Genomic DNA, 22,761 nt, shown 5'->3' with positions numbered 1-22,761 from the left:
CTCAATTGTGCCCAACTCATGCAGTGTCTCATAAGAAATGTCTCGCAAATTTGAAGCCGCAATTGTATCGTCACCTTCCACCTTAGAAAAAATGATATCATTCTCTGCTCAAATCTCGGCTTTGAAATCAGTTGGGTCATCCATTTGTGATTTTGATTCATCTCATTCACTAGCACATCCAACTGTTTCACAATACCTTATATCTCAGAGTCTCCCTCCATTAGTGGAGAAGTACACCCTCTGTGGGTGTAATGAATACCAAACCTTCTATCACCATCCATAATATTGAAAGTCAAGCCCTCTGCCTGAGGGTCAAAAGAAAAGTGATGAGCACTCCTCACAGTGTAATGCTAATAAAACTCCCAATCTCTGTCAAAGGCTCATCGCCATCAAACTGGAAATCAGAAGATGACTCCAATCTCTGACTTTGAACTATTGGTCGGGTAGGATCTTGGGCAACCCTCTCATCAAGCCCAACCACAAAATCGCTATTGGGAAGCATTGTAGCCAAGGTCTCTACAATCTTCGTCACCAATCGTCGAATAGCACGAGAGCCTCGAATGAGATCACCCTTAGATATACTGTATGAAACCTCCTGCAAATCCAAGCTCTCAAGAAAATACTTCGTGATTGACTTAGCACAGTGGAAATTATATTTGGAAGCATCAATATGCTCCCTCGCAATCCATAATTGATCTCTCTGAAAATGTGACAATGCCAACTATCCAATGCTACTAGCTGTATGAAAAGAAGAAATAGGTTCACTTCTAGTAGAAGGAAGCAAACCACCATGAGAGCCCGTCTCTACTAATGCTCTCGCCCCCTCTGTACACACTATACTCATATCCTAGACGAATGCGTTTGCCACATCATCAAGTACCTCATCCTCAACCGTAGAAGCTAGTTCACCACCAACCACAATATAACTAAATAGGGTCTGTGGATGGTGTTGACTATACCCGTTCAAACTCCACGATTACCTCACCCAACTATGATTATGACTCCTGAAGAGCCAATTGAGTATACTGAAGAGAGTCCATTGTCACCTCAAGCTCTTGGGTGAGCTCAACCACCTCCTCCTCTTTCCCCAACAATGTCTCATAGCAGGTGCTACCCCACTCCAGAAGGTAATTTCTGTCATCAACTAACTAAGAATAACTATGCTTCAAGATCCTAATAGCCTCAAGAAGTGCATGAACCTTTGCTAGGGAAATATTACTATCATCGTGCTCATGTGACACAGGGGCACCTCAACTAGATGTAGCTAGCATATGTTGAATATCATCATAATGATCAAGAGATGAAGAAATGTCACTGTTGTTGGTTCCCAAAACCACAGATTGGAATCCTACGAGCCTTGGTTGCTTGATGCTGGGATATCCAACTGGTTAAGGCCAACTTGACGGGACTGATCGATACGATCCAAATCCCCTACGTTTCTGGCTCTGCAAAATCAAGGTGGGTATACCTGATCTTGGGCAACAACCTTAAATCCAAGACGCTTATAGTAGATTGATTAGAACACAAATATATTGAAAGTTATCTTAATAGCAAGAATTATAGAAAACTTTAGACTTGCAAATTATGAGTTAAGAACAAAAGTAAATGATTGTATAAATAAATGTGACAATGTTTTTAAATAAGAAATGAATATATTAATTCTTCAATGGGAAGAAATGACACAGTTGCCAGCATATGGATTATGAATTAGGAGTAAAAGACCGGTGCTTTAATTAAATGAGCAATCACAGTCAATATTATTAGTTGAAACATACAAATTCATGAAATTCAATATATTTGAGTTTTGAACTATAAATAATTTTAACAATTCAGACGCAACGGATCAATTATATAAACGCAATTTTAAAGTAGTCTAGGATGCACTTTAACTCCTACGGAGACAACCTAGACATAAATACGAAAACAATTAAATATTTCACAATATTTATGTTTATGAGTCCCTAGGTTGCCGGTTCGTGGTTCGGTTCTGGGTTCGGGTTTGAGAACTGGTTCGCTGGTTCAACGAAATTTTGGAAAGGGGTTTGGGTTCGTTTGGGTTCCTTAGTACAAAAACATGTAAAAATTAAAAAAAAAAATATATATATATACATTTTTATGAAGCATGAGTTAAAATTAGAATGTAGCATAGTACCATAAACACATTTAAAACTTTAAAACAGCATAAACAATAACGTATCAATGTATCATGGTGAGCATACCATCATATAGTAACATAGTTCAATCAACTTCAACATCAAAGATGAAAGATTCAAAACATATAAAATGGTGTCATTGTTTCACGTTCAAGTGTCATTGTTTCACGTTCAATGTTTAACAGTAACTAATAGAATGAAAATCTATTAAAATTCTGAATTTCTAGTTCTAAGTTCTTCATTCTTCATCTTCATCTTCTTCATATTCATCTTCTTCTTCTTCATCTTCTTCTTCATCTCCTCCTTCGCCTATGCTATTACTTGCACCAAGGCCAATGGGATCAGTAGCAGAATCAACAATGGTATTGACATTAAAGTCATCAAAATCATCAATTGTAAGCGTAGCAGTGGAAGCATCCAAGTCTGCAATCTTTGCATCTACATCCCACTTCTTTGTCTCCCCTTCTTTGTATTCTTGACTCTTGTGCGAAAGAAGGCGCAAGTTGTTATGCACAAATACCAGGTTCTCGGCTCTTTTTGATTGCAACCTATTGCGCTTCACCGAGTGGATGAAAGAATAGGTGCTCCAATTTCTTTTTGATGCAGAAGAACTAGCAACCTATAAAGACAACATAAGGTAGGCAATTAAAAAGGAATTAATTCAATCTTATTAAAAAATTCTTTTGAAGATAAAGTGAACTAATTAAAAAATAAAATAAAACTTACTTGTGATATAACTTTGATTGCAAGGGGCTGCAATGTTTGGAATTTTTGGCCATGGAGGTACCACCAACCATGAGCATGCTTCTTGAACCGATGACGAAGAGCATCATTACTTAGACCTGTAGTATTGACAAATGCTATGAACTCATCCATGATTAGATCTCTTATATCATCATCAGGAAATATTCTTCTAAATGCTGCCTGGTACCCCTCAGACACTTCCATATCTCTATATGGTGGCAACCTTCCTGGTAGATCACAATATTGTGAGCTATAGTATTTGGGGGTCAAGGCATAGGCAAGCAAATGTAATGGAGTGGTCATTTTGTTCCATCTTTCATTAATAATTTTTTGCACCTGTTTGAAAAAGGTCTCTTGCGGATCTTGCTCCTGCTCATTTATAACTTGCCTGATCTTCTCAATCATTGAGTCTATGCCATCATAGATCTCTCCAAGGCAAGGCCTATCCATGTCAGTGTACCTAAGCATGCTCATAATGGGCTCGGTGATCTTAAGGAGATATTCCACACGTTCCCACCATGAGTCAACGAATAGCCTATCCTTTATTTTGTTTGCCCTTTCAGTGTTCTTTTGCTTCCATACACCCCAATTGTTGCTGATTACCATACCTTGAAGTGCATCTTTCACTTGCACAAGTCGTCTTAAGATGATTATATGTGATGCAAAACGGGTCTCAGCAACCTGTGACATAAATTAGAGCAAAAAACAACTATTAGATACATATTTTAGAAAACTAAGAAAAGTATACACATTGGCAATTGCACAAGTAAAATATGAAAAATCAGAAATTGTCAAATATTAAAAATTAAATTACTAATTTGAGTTCAAGTTCATTTACCTTCAATAGCTCCAATTTTGAGTAGTTCCTGAAAAGAGATTGAGTCATGTGGTGGTTTGTGACAAACATTTGTATGTCCTCAGCCTCTTCATACATTGTTTTGATCCACTCAATTTGGTTCCCAATCTTTTTTAGCATAAGATTGAGTGAATGGACTGCACAAGGTGTCCAAAAGATATGTGGATATCGTGATTCAACCAACAAACCTGCTGCTCTACAATTCTTTGCGTTGTCCTTTATGACTTGGACAACGTTTCTTACTCCCACTTGTTCAATGGCCTCAATTAAGATATCAGCAATAAATGGCCCATCTTTTACTTTGCCCTCACAATCCACCGCTTTCAGAAACATTGCCCCTTTAGGGGACACCGCAAGGACATTGATCAAGGGACGGTTCCTAGAATCCTTCCAGCCATCTGAAACAATTGTCACCCCTGTCTCAACCCATGAGTCCCTTATGGGCTTCAATTGATTTTCAACCTGTTGGACCTCATCATCCAACAAGGTGGTGCGAACTTTCTCATACCCGAGGCCACAATACCCTTTTGGAGCTTCATTGGCACCCCTCAACATGTCCTTCCAAAACGGAGAGCGGACAACATTAAAAGACAACCCATTTGTATAGAGGCATCTTCCCACCTTAATGTCAGCAATTTCCCGGGCCTTGTTTTGAAAAGAAGTTTCTATTGGCCCCTTTCTTTTGTGTACAATGGGGATAGATTCAGTGTCAGTGTCCATTGTAGTATTGAAGAAGGGGTGGTCTTGTACAATAACATCTGAGGGGGCCTGCATTCCCTTAGCTTTTTTACTTTTATTGCTACTACTACCGAGTTCTATTGCCCTGTGTCCTTCTCTCTCTTCTGCTGCCTCATGCTCTTCAATATATTTTAACACGGTGTGATTTGGTATAGGGACACCATTATTGCGAGGGCATTTCTTGACTCCTCTTCCAGCATAACCACATAGATGGCCTACCACACGATAATAAGAACTATTTTTTTCTACATCACATCCTTGACATCTCCAATGGAATGCACCACCTCCTAGAATGGGTTTTATAATGTCTACATACTTCCATAGAGGAGAATCGGAGTTGGTTTCCATTCTTTGTTCGGTGTTGCCTATTGATGAAGAGGTAGATGACATTAATTTCGAACCTTTCCCTATGGCAAGAAATTACTAATTAGATATATGTTCATAATCTATATGCAAGAAAATGACGAATTTTGAAATAATGGAAAAGATTCAAGAACTTAGAACATATGAAGATTGAAAGAGAAATGAATTTTTTTTGGAAAAACTAGAACAAAACAATAGTAAATAGAATAAGATCTTACCTCTTGGTCCTTTTCCAGCCATTGCAAGTTTGCAAATGTGTATAAATGATGCACAAACACTTCAAGAACACCAACAAGTATTGCTTCAAACTCCTCCTTGCACAACCGGATGCTTGCTCAAAAACTTATGTGCTCTCCTTCAAGACAAAACAACCTATTTAGAAACATCAAATGACTATGAGAGAGCAAAAAACCAATTCATAACACCTTTTTAGGGTACGTGGACTCCAAAAATTATAAAAAAATGCAAATAAGTCACTTTATTTCCGCGTCCGTGGGCGGGTTCTTGGTTGGGTTCGAACCTGGTTCGATTTTCCCAGCCTGGTCCGCCCGGGTTCGAACCAGATCAAACCAGGATTCGAAAATCGAACCCTGGTCGAACCGGACCAGAATCTCGAACCGGTTCGAACCAGTTCGAGGTCCGGAGGGGGGGGAGGGGTACCCGTGTAACTTAGTGTTTATCAAATTTAAAGGGCAATAATGACCCAATCTACTTATCCAAATATTAAAATATTTATAGAAATTAATAAAAAACATTTATAAAGGACACAACTTAATAATAATTTAAAACTCCAAAATTTAAAATAAATAACTATGCTGGAAATAAAATCGCAATAAAGACACTCCTTACAGATGATTCATTTACTGCATTTCAATTCTGGAATCGCATATAAATTTGCTCCATAATTCAATCCACGGGCTTTGTTCAAAACTTCATTTCTCTGCCAATAAAAGAATATAATCTATCATAGTGCATCATAATTTGTAAAATTTTTAGAATATCAATATGATTTGTCTTTTGTTTGATTTTACATCCTATATTTATAAGAAGGTAAAAGGTGTCGGTTGCTTTTCTAAGCATCACACATTTTCATGACAACTAACCGAACATTTAATTCTGATATAAACTTGATTAATTATGTTCAAGATTTATATAGTTTTGTGCGTTATACTTTTAAATAGAGACCACGCTGGGCTCAAACATTCCTTTCTCTGCGTATACATTTCAACTCCTCCGGTGCATACGTCCAGACTTCTTTGAATTTCAACGCTTTTTCATATAATCATCTTGTTCATATTAATGGCATTTCTATGCGTCAGGACAGTCAAGTATTTGATTTGAAATTGCATAGCAATGAAGCACTCGTATCATATATAATTTTGCCTCCGCCTATTTTAATCTTTTCCGTAGTCAACAATCCACGTCAATTTCTCTTTCGATTTATTTGCAGATGGTGAGAATCACACAGGCGGGCTTCAATACTGGTGTGAGCATCCTAAATCGATGTGCCTCCATATTGTGTTCCTAGTGCAAACAACACCGAGTATTTATAAAAGATAAATCCTCTAGTCCTGTTCCTAACGTGTTGGATACTCAGACTAAGATATATCTGACTCCCGTGTCAACTGGTGCTTCATACTAGTGATGCTTCTTCTAATTGCTCATCATATAGACCTGCAACCAAAATAGAATAACATTAGAGATGTAAAATATTAGTCAAAACTCCTTAACCATTGGTGCAAATCTCCTTGCTCCAGCGGCCCTGCAGACATAGAAACCGAATAATGCCTTTATCGTTGAGAGGTATAGGAGGATAGCTGACATATCTTAGTTGGCTATGACGATGCCAATAGTTTGAAGAAACCATTATATGTATACTGTTAAGTATTCTTGATGGTTGCATATTGCCTATTTTTTATGGAATTCTGGAGAGCCCTTTGTGTTGGCCAAGCCCATTCTATACCAGCCCGAATCCAAATAGGGTCGCCAGTATTTACTTTTTGTGTTTTATGGACTAGCAGAGTAATCCTACCGGAGCAGATATTTATGTGCTGGTTTTTTTTCCCGTGTGATTGGTTTGTGCCTATGCTCCACAGAGTTTTTGGGATGGAGACATGTTTTTGGTACAAGTATGGTTCGAAGCCAAAATTTAGGGGACGGGACCTCAGGAGACAACAACCATAGACACACTAGAAGATCAATACATGGGAAATCATAAAACAAAAAATATATTGGGAGTGTTTTGTCTTTAACTGACTGACTAGAAAAAAGGGGACAGCCAGCAGTCCTCGCATCCCCGTTTCGTTTCCAGGATGGGTGCGGTTCCAGAAATCACAAGGGACGCGTCCCCTCTGAATACTAGTTTGCGCTTTGGAGATCAAATCCCTTTGTAGCTATCCTAGGTTCAACTTGACTTATTCAAGTTTGTTTTCTTGAGTTGGCCTATCATTTGTTTTGCTTCTTCAAGCAAGTTCATCAACTTTGTAATATTGTTCATAAGTTTCCAGTGTTACACGAGGACGCGTCTCCTATGGTTTTGGGGTTGTACCCATATCGGGGGACGAAATGGGGATGGATTTTTGCAGTCCTCTTTTTGGCAAATTTGGAAACATCCCCAAAATGGCCAATTTTTTTGGGCAAGAAACTTGGGCACAGCCAACAGTACTGAGGATGGTTTTGCTGCCCCCTATCCGTCCCTGAAACTGCTGGCCGTCCCCTTTTTTCCAGCCAATCTGGTAAAGGCAAAATACTCCCTAAAAATCATTTTAAAAAAAAAATTTGCTCTCCGTGTAGGCCCCTAGCCGTCTTAAAGACATAATAATAAAATGGATACCATATTTGGTCAATTAAAACACCAACTCTTCTACTCATTTTTAGATTTGACATACTTGCTAAGAGGAAGAAAAAAAACATAAGAGCAGTGAGGAAAGATTGTGTTTAGTATTTACCAACTATTTTAGTTGGACTTCTTTTTATTGCATTCTGATTTCAGCATGATAGTTGGAGCCTTTAGGCATTTTGATTTTTGCTATATATGTATGTGATATTGTTATAATGGAATTACTTAGTATTTGCCATTTGATAGTATTCCATGTATTGATCTTCTAAAATGTTTATGGTGAATGGCTTATCAATGTTATGATATGCATATTTGAATTTTGTCTCTATATATTAAAAAATTCCCTATGTCTTTAATTGCCGTCCCTTGAGGTCTCGTATACCTGTACCAAAAACACGTCCCCGTCCCCAAAAACATCCCCATCCCAGAAACTCCGTGGAGCATAGTAAGTTTCCCTTGCACTAATAAGATGTTTAGTATTATTCGATCTTTATGTCCAAGTGAAGATAAATGTTCATGTCTAAGATTATTTTTAAATCTTATTCTTATTATATGATCTTTATGTCCAAGACAAGGTAAATGTTCACATCTTAAGATTGTTTTTAAATCTTATTCTTAGTACCCATTGCCTTATATCAGCATGTAGAAGGATAAAATCACTCAGATTGATGGGTCACCTCTGAGGCCCTCTCCAAATTTTTCTGGTTCTTTTAAAAACTAAATCAAATATCATTACCTAGCACAAGCGTCTTCTCTCAATATGTCTAGGTCACCTACACAATACACGCTCTTTCATATCTATAGGTTTTCTCTGCAGAACATTCTTTTCCATAAGTCTGTAATCTTATTATCCAATCTTTATGTCCAAGTCAATGTAAATGTTGACATCTAAGATCATTTCAAAATCTTATTCTTATTAGACATTGCCTTATATCAGCATGTAGAAGGATAAAGTCACTGAGATTGATGGATCACCTCTGAGGCCCTCTCCTCTGAATTTTTCTGGTTCTTTTTAAAACTAAAAAAAATATCATGACCTAGCACAAGCGTTTTCTCTCAGTATGTCTACCTCTCGTCCTCAAAACTTGTCTTTCATATGTACAGATTTTCTCTCAGAACATTCTTTTCCATATGTCTGTCTTCTTCACAGACAATGCTCTTTATGTTTTATTGGCAGGACATTACTTTTGGCTCATACATTGTCACACTTTTTGATGTTATAGGGTTTCTTACATGTATTCAATTTCATTGTTGATGGGAATTGATCAGTTGGATGGACATTGGTGTCCACAGCTGGAAATTTGAATGTTTGTTTGTTATTGGCATCTTTGAGAATTTGTATTTGGGGTATTGTTTTCTAAGTGGCTATGCTTGGACTACTAAATGATATGTCCATGTCCAACATCTATCAGTCATTTCTTTAATATGCTCTCTACTGAGATCAACTGGTGGTAGAAATATTTCTAAATCATGAGTAAGCTATCTTAACTATTTTGCTAAGATGCTCCTTTCCATTGGTTATTTTCTTAATGAATGTTTCTGATGGCATTTCAGCTTGAATAAATATGATGTTTTTTAAATTAAGGAATCTCAATATGAGTTTTAATCTTTTCTGCTCTTATGGTCATTATTTGAGAATTCTTAACATTTCTGATAAAACTTTACATTTCTTTGACTGAATGGGATGTTCTTATTCACTTATTAATTAGTTAATGAATATTGCTGATAAAACTTCAGTTTGAATAAATATAATGTTCTTTTAATCGAGCAACCTCAATTTGTGTATTAATCTTTTCTGCTCTAGTGGTAATTCTTGAAGCTTTTTTTTTGTTATTTTTTTGAATTTTCAAAATTGTATTTCATTTTGCTTGACTGAAAAATCAGCGCTGTATTTATATTCAATTATGTTTGTTTGAAGAATCAATCTTAGTGATTTTTTATCTGCTTTGCAGGTGTTCTATGTTTGACCCCTCATAAAAGAACATCCAGCTTGTTCTGACACTAAATTTCTTGTTGGGTTTGTGTATCACCATCTGGCAACCAAGGACTAATAAAGAAGGCTTATTGTGCAAAGGACTAGCAATAGTTCTGATCCTACAAGCACTATATATCACTATAAGCCATGGTAGAGCACTCATTAATATACAGTTTTGTGGCCAGAGGCACTGTTGTGCTTGCAGAGCACACATCATTTTCTGGGAATTTCAGTACCATTGCCATCCAGTGCCTGCAGAAGCTGCCGTCAAACAGCAACAAGTTCACTTACACATGTGATGGACACACATTCAATTACCTTGTCGACGATGGCTTTGGTATGTTTCTTCCCAACATATTCAAATTTAAAATTACAAGCAATCGTACCTTAGTAAGGTGCAATAGGTATGCTGAAGAGATATTGAAGTTCTATTAGGGAAATAAGGCAATGTGTTTTTATAACACAATATTGTAATCCAAATTGTAAACACAACCCTAATCCTAATCATGACATTAACCTACACCATTATCCAAACTCTAACCATAATAAAATTGCCCAACTTTAACCATGAATGTAACCTCAATATTAGCTGAATAGTAACCCTAATCAAAAGTGTAACCCCAAGTATGATAATAGTCATGATGTAGCTCTTTATCTTAACTATAATTTTAACTCTAAACCTTATTGACCTATTCCTAATCATGACATAGACCTACACCATTATCCCAACTCTAACCATAATAAAAATGCCTAACTTTATCCTTAAATGTAACCACCATATTAGCCTAATACTAACCCTATTCAAAAGTGTAGCCCTAAGTATGATACTAATCATGATGTACCTCCTTATCTTAACTATAATTGTAACTCTAAATGTTATTAAAAATCCAAAGATCAACCCTAGTTGTAATCTTACCCTAACCAAAATATTAAACCTTAATCGTAAACAAGATTATAATCCAATCTAATTTTAACTCTAATCATGGCATTAGGACTAGTATAAAATGTTGAATATTATACTATATGAAGTTTGAAAATTAAAATAAATAATAAGAAACATGAAATACTTCAAAAAATTATTCATATATTATTTAAAATTACTTATATATATATATATATCATTTAAATTTGAATATAAATCTTATTGTATTTTAAATATTTTTATAATTTATATTTTGAATTAAAAAAATTGTAATTGATTAGTTCTTCCATTATTTATGATGTTGGTTTGTACTTTTTTTTTCTCTTGTTTTAAAAATAAAAGATAATTAAAAAATTGGATCATTATCTTTTATATTTCATAAGCTTTCTATCATAGTGATTATATAAATAAATAAAAATAGTATGTTTTTTATTCCTTTTATTCTTGTCCCTTCATCTCCCTCCCACTCTTGGATGTTGGAGTGGACCAACTCAATGACTCATACATGATCTTAAGCGTAATTGTATGACCATTATTTCTCAGATGCTTGCTCATATCCCAATTGTACGGCAAGTATTGCACTTGCCTCCCTTGCACTGCTGCCCATGCATTCATGTGTCCCAACCATTCATCCACCATTAGATAAAAAATCTTTTATATATAACTTGATCTATTCTAACTGTAATATCCCGAATGAATATTCTACTCATATTTCTCACAAACAGATTTCAACACCAATAGATAATCATGCAAACCAAACCAGTAATATAAACCAGCAAATAAATTGATAACTGCTCATTAAAATACCTCCAATTTGCATTATACATCAGCAATGCAATAACTAGATATCAAAACCCAATCATAAACACAGCAATAATAGTCAGAGTGGAAACATATTAGAAGAACCTTTAAAACCCAGCATGAACTCTGTCTGGAATCCACTGCAGTGATGAACCGGGGCTACGTCCAATCCACCAACAATGGCCTGAAGGTTTGCATCCTCCGGTCTGAAATGGAAGATGTAAACTCTCCCAATGTTTCTCCAAGAGAAACTCGAGTTCTCCAAAATAAAGCAATAATCCAAGCATAAAGAAATGAGCTTCTCCTCTGCCTTTTAAAGACCCAACCCATGACTCTTCAGCTTCTGCATTCTTGTCCCTATTCCTCATGCCAACTCATCTCTTATTCACTCTCCTTTAATTAAAATTTTGACTTAATAATTCTGTATTAAGTCCGCAAAGGTCATATATTGGATTGGCCTATCAGTTTTTAATGTCCCAAAAAAAGGGGACATTACACTAACATAACTTGATCTATTCTAACTTAGTGATGTGGCTTTTAAAAATAAATCTAAGCAAATTATTTCTTCTATATAACTTGAACTATTCTAAGTTAAATGATCTTGAAGGATCTTGTTTTTTTCATGTTTTCTTTTATATATAACTTGATCTATTCTGACTCAATGATCTAACTTAATGATGTGGCTTTTAAAGATAAATCTAAACAAATTATTTCTTATATATAACTTGAACTATTCAAACTTAAATGATCTTGAATAATCTTGTTTTATTCATGTTTATGTCTTTGGTTTTTAAACACTTGTTATATATAACTTGAACTATTCTGACTTAATGTTTTGTTCATGTTTGAATCCTTGGTTTTTTAACCCTGTTATTGAATGCCATCATTTCTTTCCACATAAATGATTTTTCATAGGTGGTTCAATTCTCAAATAAAGAATTTCTTTAAAAAAAAAGAAATTCTAATACACTATAAAAATTAATATACTTAAGACAAAAGATAATAATAAAACCACTAAGCCAAAGCAAAAATTTAATATAATTCAACAATTTCATTCAATTAATGCGTGCAAGCCAAAAGATCATAATCCCACCAAGCTAAAGTAAAAACTTAAAATAACTCAACGATCCCATTCATTCATTACTAACATTTTAAATTAGTTTAGATCATTTTCAAATTATTTCAAATTAATTTTCAAACAATTGTAATACCCCAAATTTTCAGACAAGCCATTGTTTCAATCATAACATAGATAATGAAGATTACTCGTGAATTGCATATTGTAACACCTTTTTTTGTACATCACACATTAAAGAGGATAAACTATTCTTGATATTCAAAGTATTGCTAACTTGCTTCTGTCTTCCATGACTACACTGAGTTTTCCCATTGTCTAAAGTAATTTCGAGATTCTTCTCTCATTGCTGTTCACAACCTATTTCCCGGAATTCACCAAAGGAAAATTTGTTTTTCTAGGTGTTTATTTATTAAATCTCCAAACGAGGTCTCTAGTTCTTCAGTAGTATATATAAATTATTTGCTCATTGCAATCAATGTTGTTACAGAGTACTACATGCTTCTACAACATTCCTATCATTGAGTCAGTGCTTCCTTATTTTGTGTTTTCTTTTGAATTTCTTAGCCCGGCCATTAATGGTGCAGTGACCATTGATCAATAATATGAAGTTTTTTTCTTCAGAATAGGTATGCCTTCGGCGTAATTAATACCTAAAAGTGGTTCTGTTTTTGTACCAGTACTGATGTAGTGTGATACTGTAAACTGTGTTATGGTTTATCATTCATGCCAATAGTGAGTGATAATGGCTGCTAACTGCGAAATGTGCTATCATTTTATTATTAATATGAATGCTAATATGAATGCTGATAGACCTACTTCCATTTATAGTGTCAGAAATATAAACTAGTTGCATTTGTACCTAAAAATGTTGACTGTTAAATCATGTTGAGGGTAATAGTATTTTCATCTAGTGTTATTTCTATTTGATACAATGGGAAGTGGAAACATGATGATTATTCTAATTCTTGCATGTTGAGTTTTACATGTGATGTGCACTGGTTTGTACACTCTTTTTCTAGATGTTTGTATGTTGATTGCAAGAATTATTGCTGATGAAATTCTGTGGGATTTTGCAGTTTTCCTTGTTGTTGCAGATGAAGTGATAGGAAGGCAGATGCCCTTTTTATTCTTGGAGAGAGTAAAGGAAGACTTCAAACAACGTTATCGAGGGGAAATGGCTAAGACGGGTGTGGCTCATAGCCTTGATAAAGACTACGGGTATGACGACAAATTTAGTATTGCCTACAACCTTGACAGGGAGTTCGGGTATGCCTGATTGTTTTGCTGTGTGATTAAATATTCTTATCCATTCTCTTCTTTTTGTGACTTCTTTTGAATTTCCTGTTGCAAATACAGGCCAAAACTGAGAGATCACATGCAATATTGCATGGAACACCCAGAGGAAGTTAATAAGCTTTTTAAAGTAAAGGCTCAGGTTTCAGAGGTGAAAGGAATCATGATGGACAATATTGAAAAGGTATGTACACAAGCTGAAATAAATATTTTTCTTAAGCTTTTCCAGCTTCTGTCATTTTTATAGCCGTATGGCTTCCATGAGTACGCAGCATGACTATGGTTGTCCCTAAATACATTCACTGGGTGCCAAAGCAGTAAATTAAATTCTATTATTAGAGGACAGTGAATGTGGTTTGGATCTCAATCTAGCAAAATATGATTTGAAAATGTCTAATTTCTATTAATTTCCATTATTTTTGGTTTGGCACAACCAATTTGTAGATGAATTATATGCTGATTGTTGACAGAAAATTCTGTTGAGAGAGCTTGATGCAATATTCTGGAAACTTATACATTGTTATGGGTTCAATTTCACAGATTTTATTTTAGTTTTGAAGAAGCTGAAGTGTTAACTTTCTGATATTACTAGCTAGCCAGTTAATGGAAACTGTATTCTGAAAGGAACAAGATGCTTTTTATGCATCATTCTATCTGTCTAATTCTCTCAAAATCCCCTTCAATTATTTAGTTGACTAAAACTAAATAGTTAACAAATTAATCCTCCTACACATTCCCACTTTTCCCCAATGTACTCTCATTAAATTATATCTATGTATTTCTTCAATCTCAATGGAGTTGCCATTTTCTCATATTTAGGCCTGTTCCAAACTCTCTACCATAATTTTGATCTTTTCTTAGCTTGAATAAGGTGGAGATATTAGAGATGGAGCTGGGGTGCTCTATGGTGGTTGTATATAACAGGAACACCATACTAGTGGATTTTACATTTTTTCTATTCTTTGCAAAAAAATTAACTGAAGTTAGAAATTGATTCTTAGGATTCCACTCAATGTAATTTGATTTTCCTGCATTTTTGTGGTTTTTTTGCTTTTTCTTTTATCCGTTTATTGATATTGGAAAGAGTTGGTCTTGACGAGAACAAGACCTGTTGAGCATTTTATTCCTGCTAACCATAAGTGCAATTGAACTCCCACCTTCTGTACATTTGTTTTAAACTTCAGAAGTAAAATTTAAATTATCTTTGCCACCAGCACTCTTGCAGTTTCATTGTGAACTTGGTTAAACTTTTTAAAAAAAAATATTACAAGCTTCTGTTATCTTCTTCATAAAGCACCCATGCTAGAACACTCGTTAAAAGGAAAAAGAAATCGAATAAATGAATAAGAATGAAGATATTAGAAAATGCACCAGTTGGGTGAAGAGGTGTGACCCCTTCCACATGAAGATATAAAAGAACAAACGTATTGATTTGACAATCATCCATAAAGGGTGAATGAAATGAGGAGGATATCAGAAAATATGGAATAGACATTTGATTTGAAATCAGGAAATAGAAAATAAAAGCAGAAACCTGATTTATGGTTGGTTAGCCTCAAATTAGCAAGTTTTTGTATGATATGAATTTAGGAATGAAATAATTATCCCAAGGTGAAATTGTACAGCTATAGCTGTAACCGATTGCATATTGAATATTTTTCTTCAATCCAAGTAAAATTACTTATTATTTTTATTTGATAAATATACTATAAAGTGTACTACATTCATATAGTTAATGTATTTTGAATTTGATACAAGTGTTTGCGAAACAGGGAGGCTGATCAACCTCTTGAGAGTACAAGAGATTAAGCCCCTTCTATCTTTCATCAAGCATGCCACCCCAAGATGGAGCACTCATGGGCTGGAAGGCACATGTGTGCTCCCAGACTTGGTGGAGAAGGTGGTCTCATACTCTTATAAAGCATGCCACTCCAAGGCGGAGTGCTTGTGGGCTGGGAGGCTGATTAGTGTTCCTAGGCTTAGTCAAGGAGGATAAATTTCCTCCAAGGTGGACTGAGGATTGGAGTGGACCATTTTTCACCTGTGCTTTTGCAATACAAGGATAACTCTCCTTGAGATTGCAGTTTGGGAGTTCCTATCTAATTCCCTATATGATTACTATAGGAATATATTTCGAATAATATTATAATTATTAATACTATCGAATCATTGATTATACATGCATATATATGTTACTGGATCTCTAACCCTTGCAATAATAGTTGGTCTTATGGATTACATTTCAAGTGTTCACTAACACGATGGCAGGACCTAAAACAAGATTACATGGGAAAAGAACCTTTTAATTGATAGGTTTGTATTCGGAATGAACTATAAGTCTATCTCTTATTTTAATTGAACTTGTGACTATAGGGCAAAATGTAGTGATATCGCCAAAGGGGACATTACAAATTCTGTCTGCATCTCTCATCATCAACATTATAAAAGCCTAAAGAATAGACCTCAATTGCACAAAGGACAAACAATGGTCTTTACATCAATAAATGTACCACATTGCAATCAGTGCAAGGGAATCACCAAGGCATAAGAGACTCGACCACACTCCAACCTCTAGACCATGTTAACTCCTCGAGCCTATGTACTGTCCCCCTTCCTAATTTGCCCTAGAAGTTGCCCTAAATCACATTTGCAACTGATTAGGTTTAAGGTTAACCAAATAAATGGTGTCTTTAATTATGTGTATCATAACTTGAATCCTGCATTCACCACATGAACACAAAGCCTATATATATATTCAATAATGCAAACATTATTCATAAATAAATCAAGGATTAGAGAAAAGAGAATATATCTTCATTACTATTACCATTTATATTATATGTGATTTGTAGGAGCACTAAATGCATGTAGGATGACTTTAACTGTTTGGATAAAAAGTTGTTTAAATGTCTGCTGAAATTGAGCTCTAGTTGTCATCATGATCTTTTATTTCATTCCTGTATTACGTTGCCACTGTTTTCAATTTGCTGTTATTTAGAACTTCTGAGACTTCAATTGTGGCGGAACTTCTGAATTTGATATATCTTAGAAATGAGCAATCAGTATAAGAAGTTTGTTATACCTGGTGATTCTAGATTCTAATACAACCATCATTAATGAAATTTTGACATCTTTTTAATGCCCGTGGTTGACTTCTCTGCTTGAACATTTTAGGTTCTGGACCGAGGTGAAAAGATTGAACTTCTTGTTGACAAAACAGAAGGGTTACAGTTTCAGGTACATTGATAACTAAACACCCTGTACTGAAGAGCGATGTTTTTAATCATATGAAAGGTTCATTTATTATAATATAATAGTTTCTTTTCCATTTCCTTCCACTCTATTTTGAGCCACTTTTTAGATTGTGATGGCTTTCTACTCATTTTTCTATGAACATCTCTTTGTTGCATATCTGTGCTTTCATTATTTAGGCTGATTTTTTTAATGCATAATATTTTATCAATGCCTCTGTTGTTAATGTCACTTTTGTTGCATTAGGCTGATACCTTTCAACGGCAAGGCAGACAGCTCCGACGAAAGATGTGGCTTCAAAATCTTAAGTTTAAGTTGATTATTGTGGGTATAGTCTTTGTCATTTTGATGATAATATGGCTTTCAGTTTGCAAAGGATTCAAATGCAGTTGATACTTGATACCATACCTGTTGTTTGTGTGCACATAGATAGCTATTCAAGGTGTGTTTGAATAGTAGTTGTATATAAACATTCCAAGGAAAAGAACGTGATATGTTTTTTTTTAATAAAATTTATAGGAAACAGTGAATTGTTAGGGTGCTGTTAAATAACTCTTATAGTAGACATAAGACCCTGGTTTGTTGTTCCTGAACATTTCTGATCAAATTATTTCATTATTATATATAAGAGGTTTTCTATGTTTATGAGGCAAAAACAATTTGTCTCATTCTCGGTACATGATCACTTATTTGTGCAATTTTGAAAATGGTATGGAGATATTTAAATGATGGCATCATCATCTGTTTGGGCTGTATCCTGTGGTTGAGATAGAGTGCCATGATGAGGAAAACTCGGGTTCAAATCCTGGCAGGCAGCAAGCTCTAAATAAGTTAGAGGTGTTTGAAGGAGGAGCTTGACTTTATGTATAAATTTGAATAAAAAATATTAATTGACACTACCTTTTTGGTTTTTGAGATATTTTGTGGCCAGGCTTCTGTTTTCCATTTCTGAATTTGGATGATTTGATTCTTTATTGTGGCAGAAGTAGTCTCTGAGGTGTCAAACACTTTAAGCTTTGGATAATATTGGGGACTTCTGAATAAGAGACTTCCAACGGCAGAAACTTTCAGAAGCTCTTTGAAATCAGTTGAACGATTTCCAAGGGTGTCAACCCCCTGGGTGCAGGTAAAATCTTTGCAAACTGGAAACAAAAAAGTAACACTTCTGAAAGTCTGCTAGGAATTGTTTCTGAAATCTAGAAACAACATTTTAAGATATAATATAGGCTCCATATTAAGGGGTCCCTTCCTGGCATATGAATGATTACATACTACAAAACGAAATGCTGCATAAAGTGTTAAAACAGAAACTACCATATTGGATCAATCCACTATATGAGCAAAGCAATCCACAGGCAACAGCACTACAAACACAAAACAGATCAACACGACTGTAAAGACAGCAATAACAACCCAATATATGGGCATACTTGTACCAAAGATACCACATTCATAGACTGCTTTTCCATTCAATACCAATAGACAGACACATAAGCTCAGTCAATGTCCACCTAGTCTGGGCATGTCACATGCTCCCAATTGATGAAGACCAGCACCAAGAGGTGGCAATTTCCATCTTAAAGCATTTGTTTCAAATTTTCTTTTATTGATCCTCTCCACCATATGCTACATTTTCACAAATACACTCAGGACCCAAACTATCTTATGTAATCTTGATGGCATCAGGAAACAAGCAATTAAACACTTAAGTGGGTCCTTGGCAAATCTCACCCCTCCCATCCACCTACAAGCAACTCATACACCTAAAGCATTAGACAGCTTCAGAGGAAGGAAACATAAACATCAGGAGGCCACATAAAAGAAGCACCATTGCTATCTATTTAACACACATCTTGCTGACAGATTGTATCAATCATTGCACATAGCGAATTGGGGGGATAAAATCAATAATGTGTTCCTATGCTTAAGCAGCCCTTTTGCCACATTGATGATATTAAACTTCCATAATATCTTGACACCACATAATTGTTGGTTTTCATACCAAGATGATATGACCCTGCCACTATCATATCTCCAACTGAATTTGAAATAATATATACTGCTCATCTCTCATTGTTTGACTTAAGATGCGCCATCGAAATTCAATTTTACACCTTTTAATGCTTCTATTATGGTTACAAATATAACTCGAACATTAGAAATTCGAAGACATCTGAACTATTATCTGCCATCATGCCTGCTAAGAGTACCGATTTCATTTACTACTAGTCTTTTTTCTTAACATGTCTCCAACTGAATTGCAAAAACATATCTTGCTTCTGCATCTTTCAGGTTGCTTTTTGATCCCCCATCAAAATTAATTTTTATTCCTTATTGTAGTTGTTCCAATTCAGTACTTGGTCTTCTGTTTATTATCTATTAACCCATGAACACGAGAAATCTAGAGATGAAACTATTAGCTTTCTTTATGCCTACTAAGAGTGTGCCCGATTTTTTTCAATTCTTGATCTTCTTACCAAGATGATTTTGTCCTGTCATTAGCTTATCTCCCAACTGAATTGCAGATGATATAGCCTGCTTGTAGTGGATCTTGTTGATGTGAGTTTTGTTCCACTACAACATGGAGAACCAAACACACAATGTTTTGAGGTGAAACACCAGATACTCAGTCTCTCTTGATATAAGGTCATCTCTTATGCTAAGCTTGCAAAGTAAGATCATGAAATGACTTCAAGGTCCCATTAATTGTGGATACTCACTCAATGAAATAATGTGATTTGCTGTTAATCACTTAGGGGACTTTGGCTATTCATTCAATTGACGTCAACTACTTGCACTTCTAAAGATTTGGCTTCACAATGTGCAATGGAAATATAGATTTGATTTTCCAATTTCCACTCAACTTAAACTAACTTCAACTACGTGTACTCCTAATTTCCTAACTATGACTATCAAGAAAAACGGATGACTGGGACTCTATTAGATATAGCTTAACCAACGGCTCCACCCATCTAATGCAAGCGTGTAAGAAATGCTCAAATGGTTTTCAAATCAATCTCTTTTCTTCAATCTCATCGAATGGATGCAAACTAAATTGAATATCAATTGAAGTTGAGTGCTTTCAAATCAATATCTCCCTTGAGTACTACTCTTCGCTATTGAGGAAACATGCTGCCTCCTCTTCAATACCACATTTTTGTTATCTTCCATGGACTGGCCCTATCTTTTCCTTGTCTTTGAATATACTTCATTTTTCACAATATAGAACATGAGATCTAATGCGGAATAAGATAATATGCAAGGATGATTTACTTGGACGGAAGAATAGTATGTGAGAGGATAAAATCCTCAAGGGAGGGTGTAATCTGCCCTCCTTTGAGGACTATTCCTTTGATGTTAAAAGTACTTTGTCATCCCTTATCATTTTTTTTGCACCCCTCCCCCCCCACCCCCCTCCCCAACCACCAATCCTTTCAAGCATTCGTCGCCTTCTCACCATGCAATTTGGGACCCCAAGACAAGTTTCGAGGCTCATCTTCTAAGAGCAGAATTAGTTATTCCCTAAGGATTTCAATCTCTGCCTCCTCATATCGCTGACTTGCATTACCTTGCCACTGAATTTGACTGAGGAAATTGTTTCATTCCTCTTGTTTATCTCTTTGAAAGGCGAGGCAAGTTTTTTTTATCACTGTGATGGTTTTGGTGGAATTCTATATGGGAAGAGAATTTAATCCTCAGGAGAATGCGGAATCTGCCCTCTCTTGGGGACCACTCAATTTTTGCACATTAACTTTGACCTTCATTCATGCCCTCTTACTTGAATTGATTTTCGTTTTAAGTTGACTCCAGCCATTGATTTATTGCCTGTCTCTTCTTCATTTTTGTTCCTTCTCTATGTTCAAGGTGGCCAAAGGCGAAACAACTTCGCGACTCAAATGCAGACATTAAGTGTGCTTGAGGATTTGATTTATTGCTGGGTGGAAATCTTGACATGAAGAGGATAGAAAGGATACTCTGGAGGTGGTTGAATCTGCTAGCATTAGAGGAATTTTCCTCATGTTCCCTTGTATTCCGCCACTTCACATGGTCCCTTAAAACTTTCTCAAGGATCACCACTCAAGCCTCCATGTTCTAGATGCAGACCAAATGCTCAGTTGGATGTCACCATGCCTCTAAACAAAGGTGGAATTAATGATTGTCTCAAAGATCCAGATGATAAGCGGAAATCTCATTTGACCAAGACAGTCACCCCATCAATGCTTTGAACCCTTTGTGCCATCATAAAGAAAGGTGAAATGCATAATCTTAGAGGGCGGAAGTCTGGGCACCTAAAGAATTTATCTTTCTCCACTCAGTTTTCCGCCAGCATGAATGAATATTGGATCAAGCTGGGCAAGTCAATTTCTTATATTACCAAGTCATTCACATGTTGGAAGGGAGAATAAATCTATTTTTAAATCCTTAAGCACAGGGTGTGAATCAAGGATGCCTCGGGATAATCAAGAAAAACTCCCTCTATTTATCAGATTTTCATCACCTCGCTTCTCCTTTGTGACTTCACTTTCAGATCTGATACACTTTCCCCTTAAAATCAGACCTTTGAACCATGCTATGATCAACTCCAAGGACCTTTTCAGGTGCTCATACATTTGAGTTTAAGAGGAAAGCCATTACTCCAAGCTAAAGAGGGGGTGGGGTCCTTGGTGTGAAGAGGATTTTATCCTCAAGTAGCATGTCACCCAAACCTAGGGGGATCTCTTCTTGTGATATTGCTATCAGGATTTTACTGTGTAGTTTTTGAGTCAAACCCATAGACCCATGTTTCATGAGTAGTGATTCGACACGAATATATCTCTCACGAGAATAAGTGGAAACACTTAGCACTCATTTGATCTCGGTGATGCTCACAGAGGTGAAGCAGCGTGACTTCCTGGGATGTCACCCATCCCAGTACTACTCCAGCTTGAGCACGCTTAACTGCAGAGTTTCCTCCATGGTTAAACCCACTCTGCTTGCAACCCCATTTGCAAAACCTTCACCAAGTGTGGTGCCTTATGAACCATTCATTAGAAAACCCCTTAAGCTCATCAATTGATAAGTAGGAGATAAATTCAAATTTATGCTCAAATTTGTAAGCTCATCAATTAATAAGTAGGATCTCTTCTTACTAAACTCAAATTTATGCTTGAGGCTCTGACTGACTGCAATCTGTCACCCCTCTACCGGATATCCTCAAACTCCATTTCATTTCCCACCAAGGCCTGGAGACTTGAAGCCGCTGCTAGCTTAGACCCTAAAGACAATCTACATATACTGGCCAAACAAAAAGAGGGGTTCCCCATTTGCAATGGGGCGATGGTTTGAAAACCTCGCAACAATTCCCATTTAGCATTTCTATTATGTATATATACAATTAATCCATGAACATGAGAAATCTAGAGAAAAATCTTGACTGTTAGCTGCCTTTATGCCTGCTAAGAGAGTTCCCAGTTCTGCTTAAATCTTGTTTTCGTGCCAAGATTATATGATCCTACCTCTGGCATATTTCCAACTGAATAGCGAATAATATATCCTGCCCCTACATCTCCTGCTGTCAAAATTCATTTTTACATCTGCCTACGGTGATTCCCATTCAGCACATCGTTAACTCGTGAACATGAAAAATCTAGTGATAATTACAATGCTGTGTTTCAAATGCTTTATGATCTTCCTCCCTCCAAAGAAGCAACATATTTCTGGTGGTGAAACTCTTGGTTATGTACATCTTTTACGAGGTGATTTAATTA

The 22,761-nt window shown here is 35.8% G+C and overlaps 1 protein-coding gene across 1 annotated transcript in view; it reads left to right on the top strand.

Moving 5' to 3' along the window:
* The window catches only part of VAMP727 (vesicle-associated membrane protein 727), a 57,380-nt gene extending 39,727 nt beyond the window's left edge, over positions 1-17,653 (top strand). Inside the window, exons 2-6 of the mRNA XM_089808758.1 lie at positions 9,646-10,005; positions 13,546-13,735; positions 13,826-13,946; positions 16,937-16,999; positions 17,261-17,653. Coding sequence (XP_089664884.1) covers positions 9,816-10,005; positions 13,546-13,735; positions 13,826-13,946; positions 16,937-16,999; positions 17,261-17,407 — 711 coding nt within the window. The 5' untranslated portion in view covers positions 9,646-9,815 and the 3' untranslated portion in view covers positions 17,408-17,653. The remainder of the gene's footprint in view (positions 1-9,645; positions 10,006-13,545; positions 13,736-13,825; positions 13,947-16,936; positions 17,000-17,260) is intronic.
* The last annotated feature ends 5,108 nt before the right edge of the window (positions 17,654-22,761 follow it).

This window comes from Cupressus sempervirens, chromosome 11, assembly GCF_028749045.1.
Source record: "Cupressus sempervirens isolate cs-2001-9-10 chromosome 11, ASM2874904v1, whole genome shotgun sequence".
Taxonomy (NCBI): Eukaryota; Viridiplantae; Streptophyta; class Pinopsida; order Cupressales; family Cupressaceae; genus Cupressus; species Cupressus sempervirens.
Note: the sequence above shows the minus strand (reverse complement) of the source record. Positions and strands in the feature narration are given on the sequence as shown.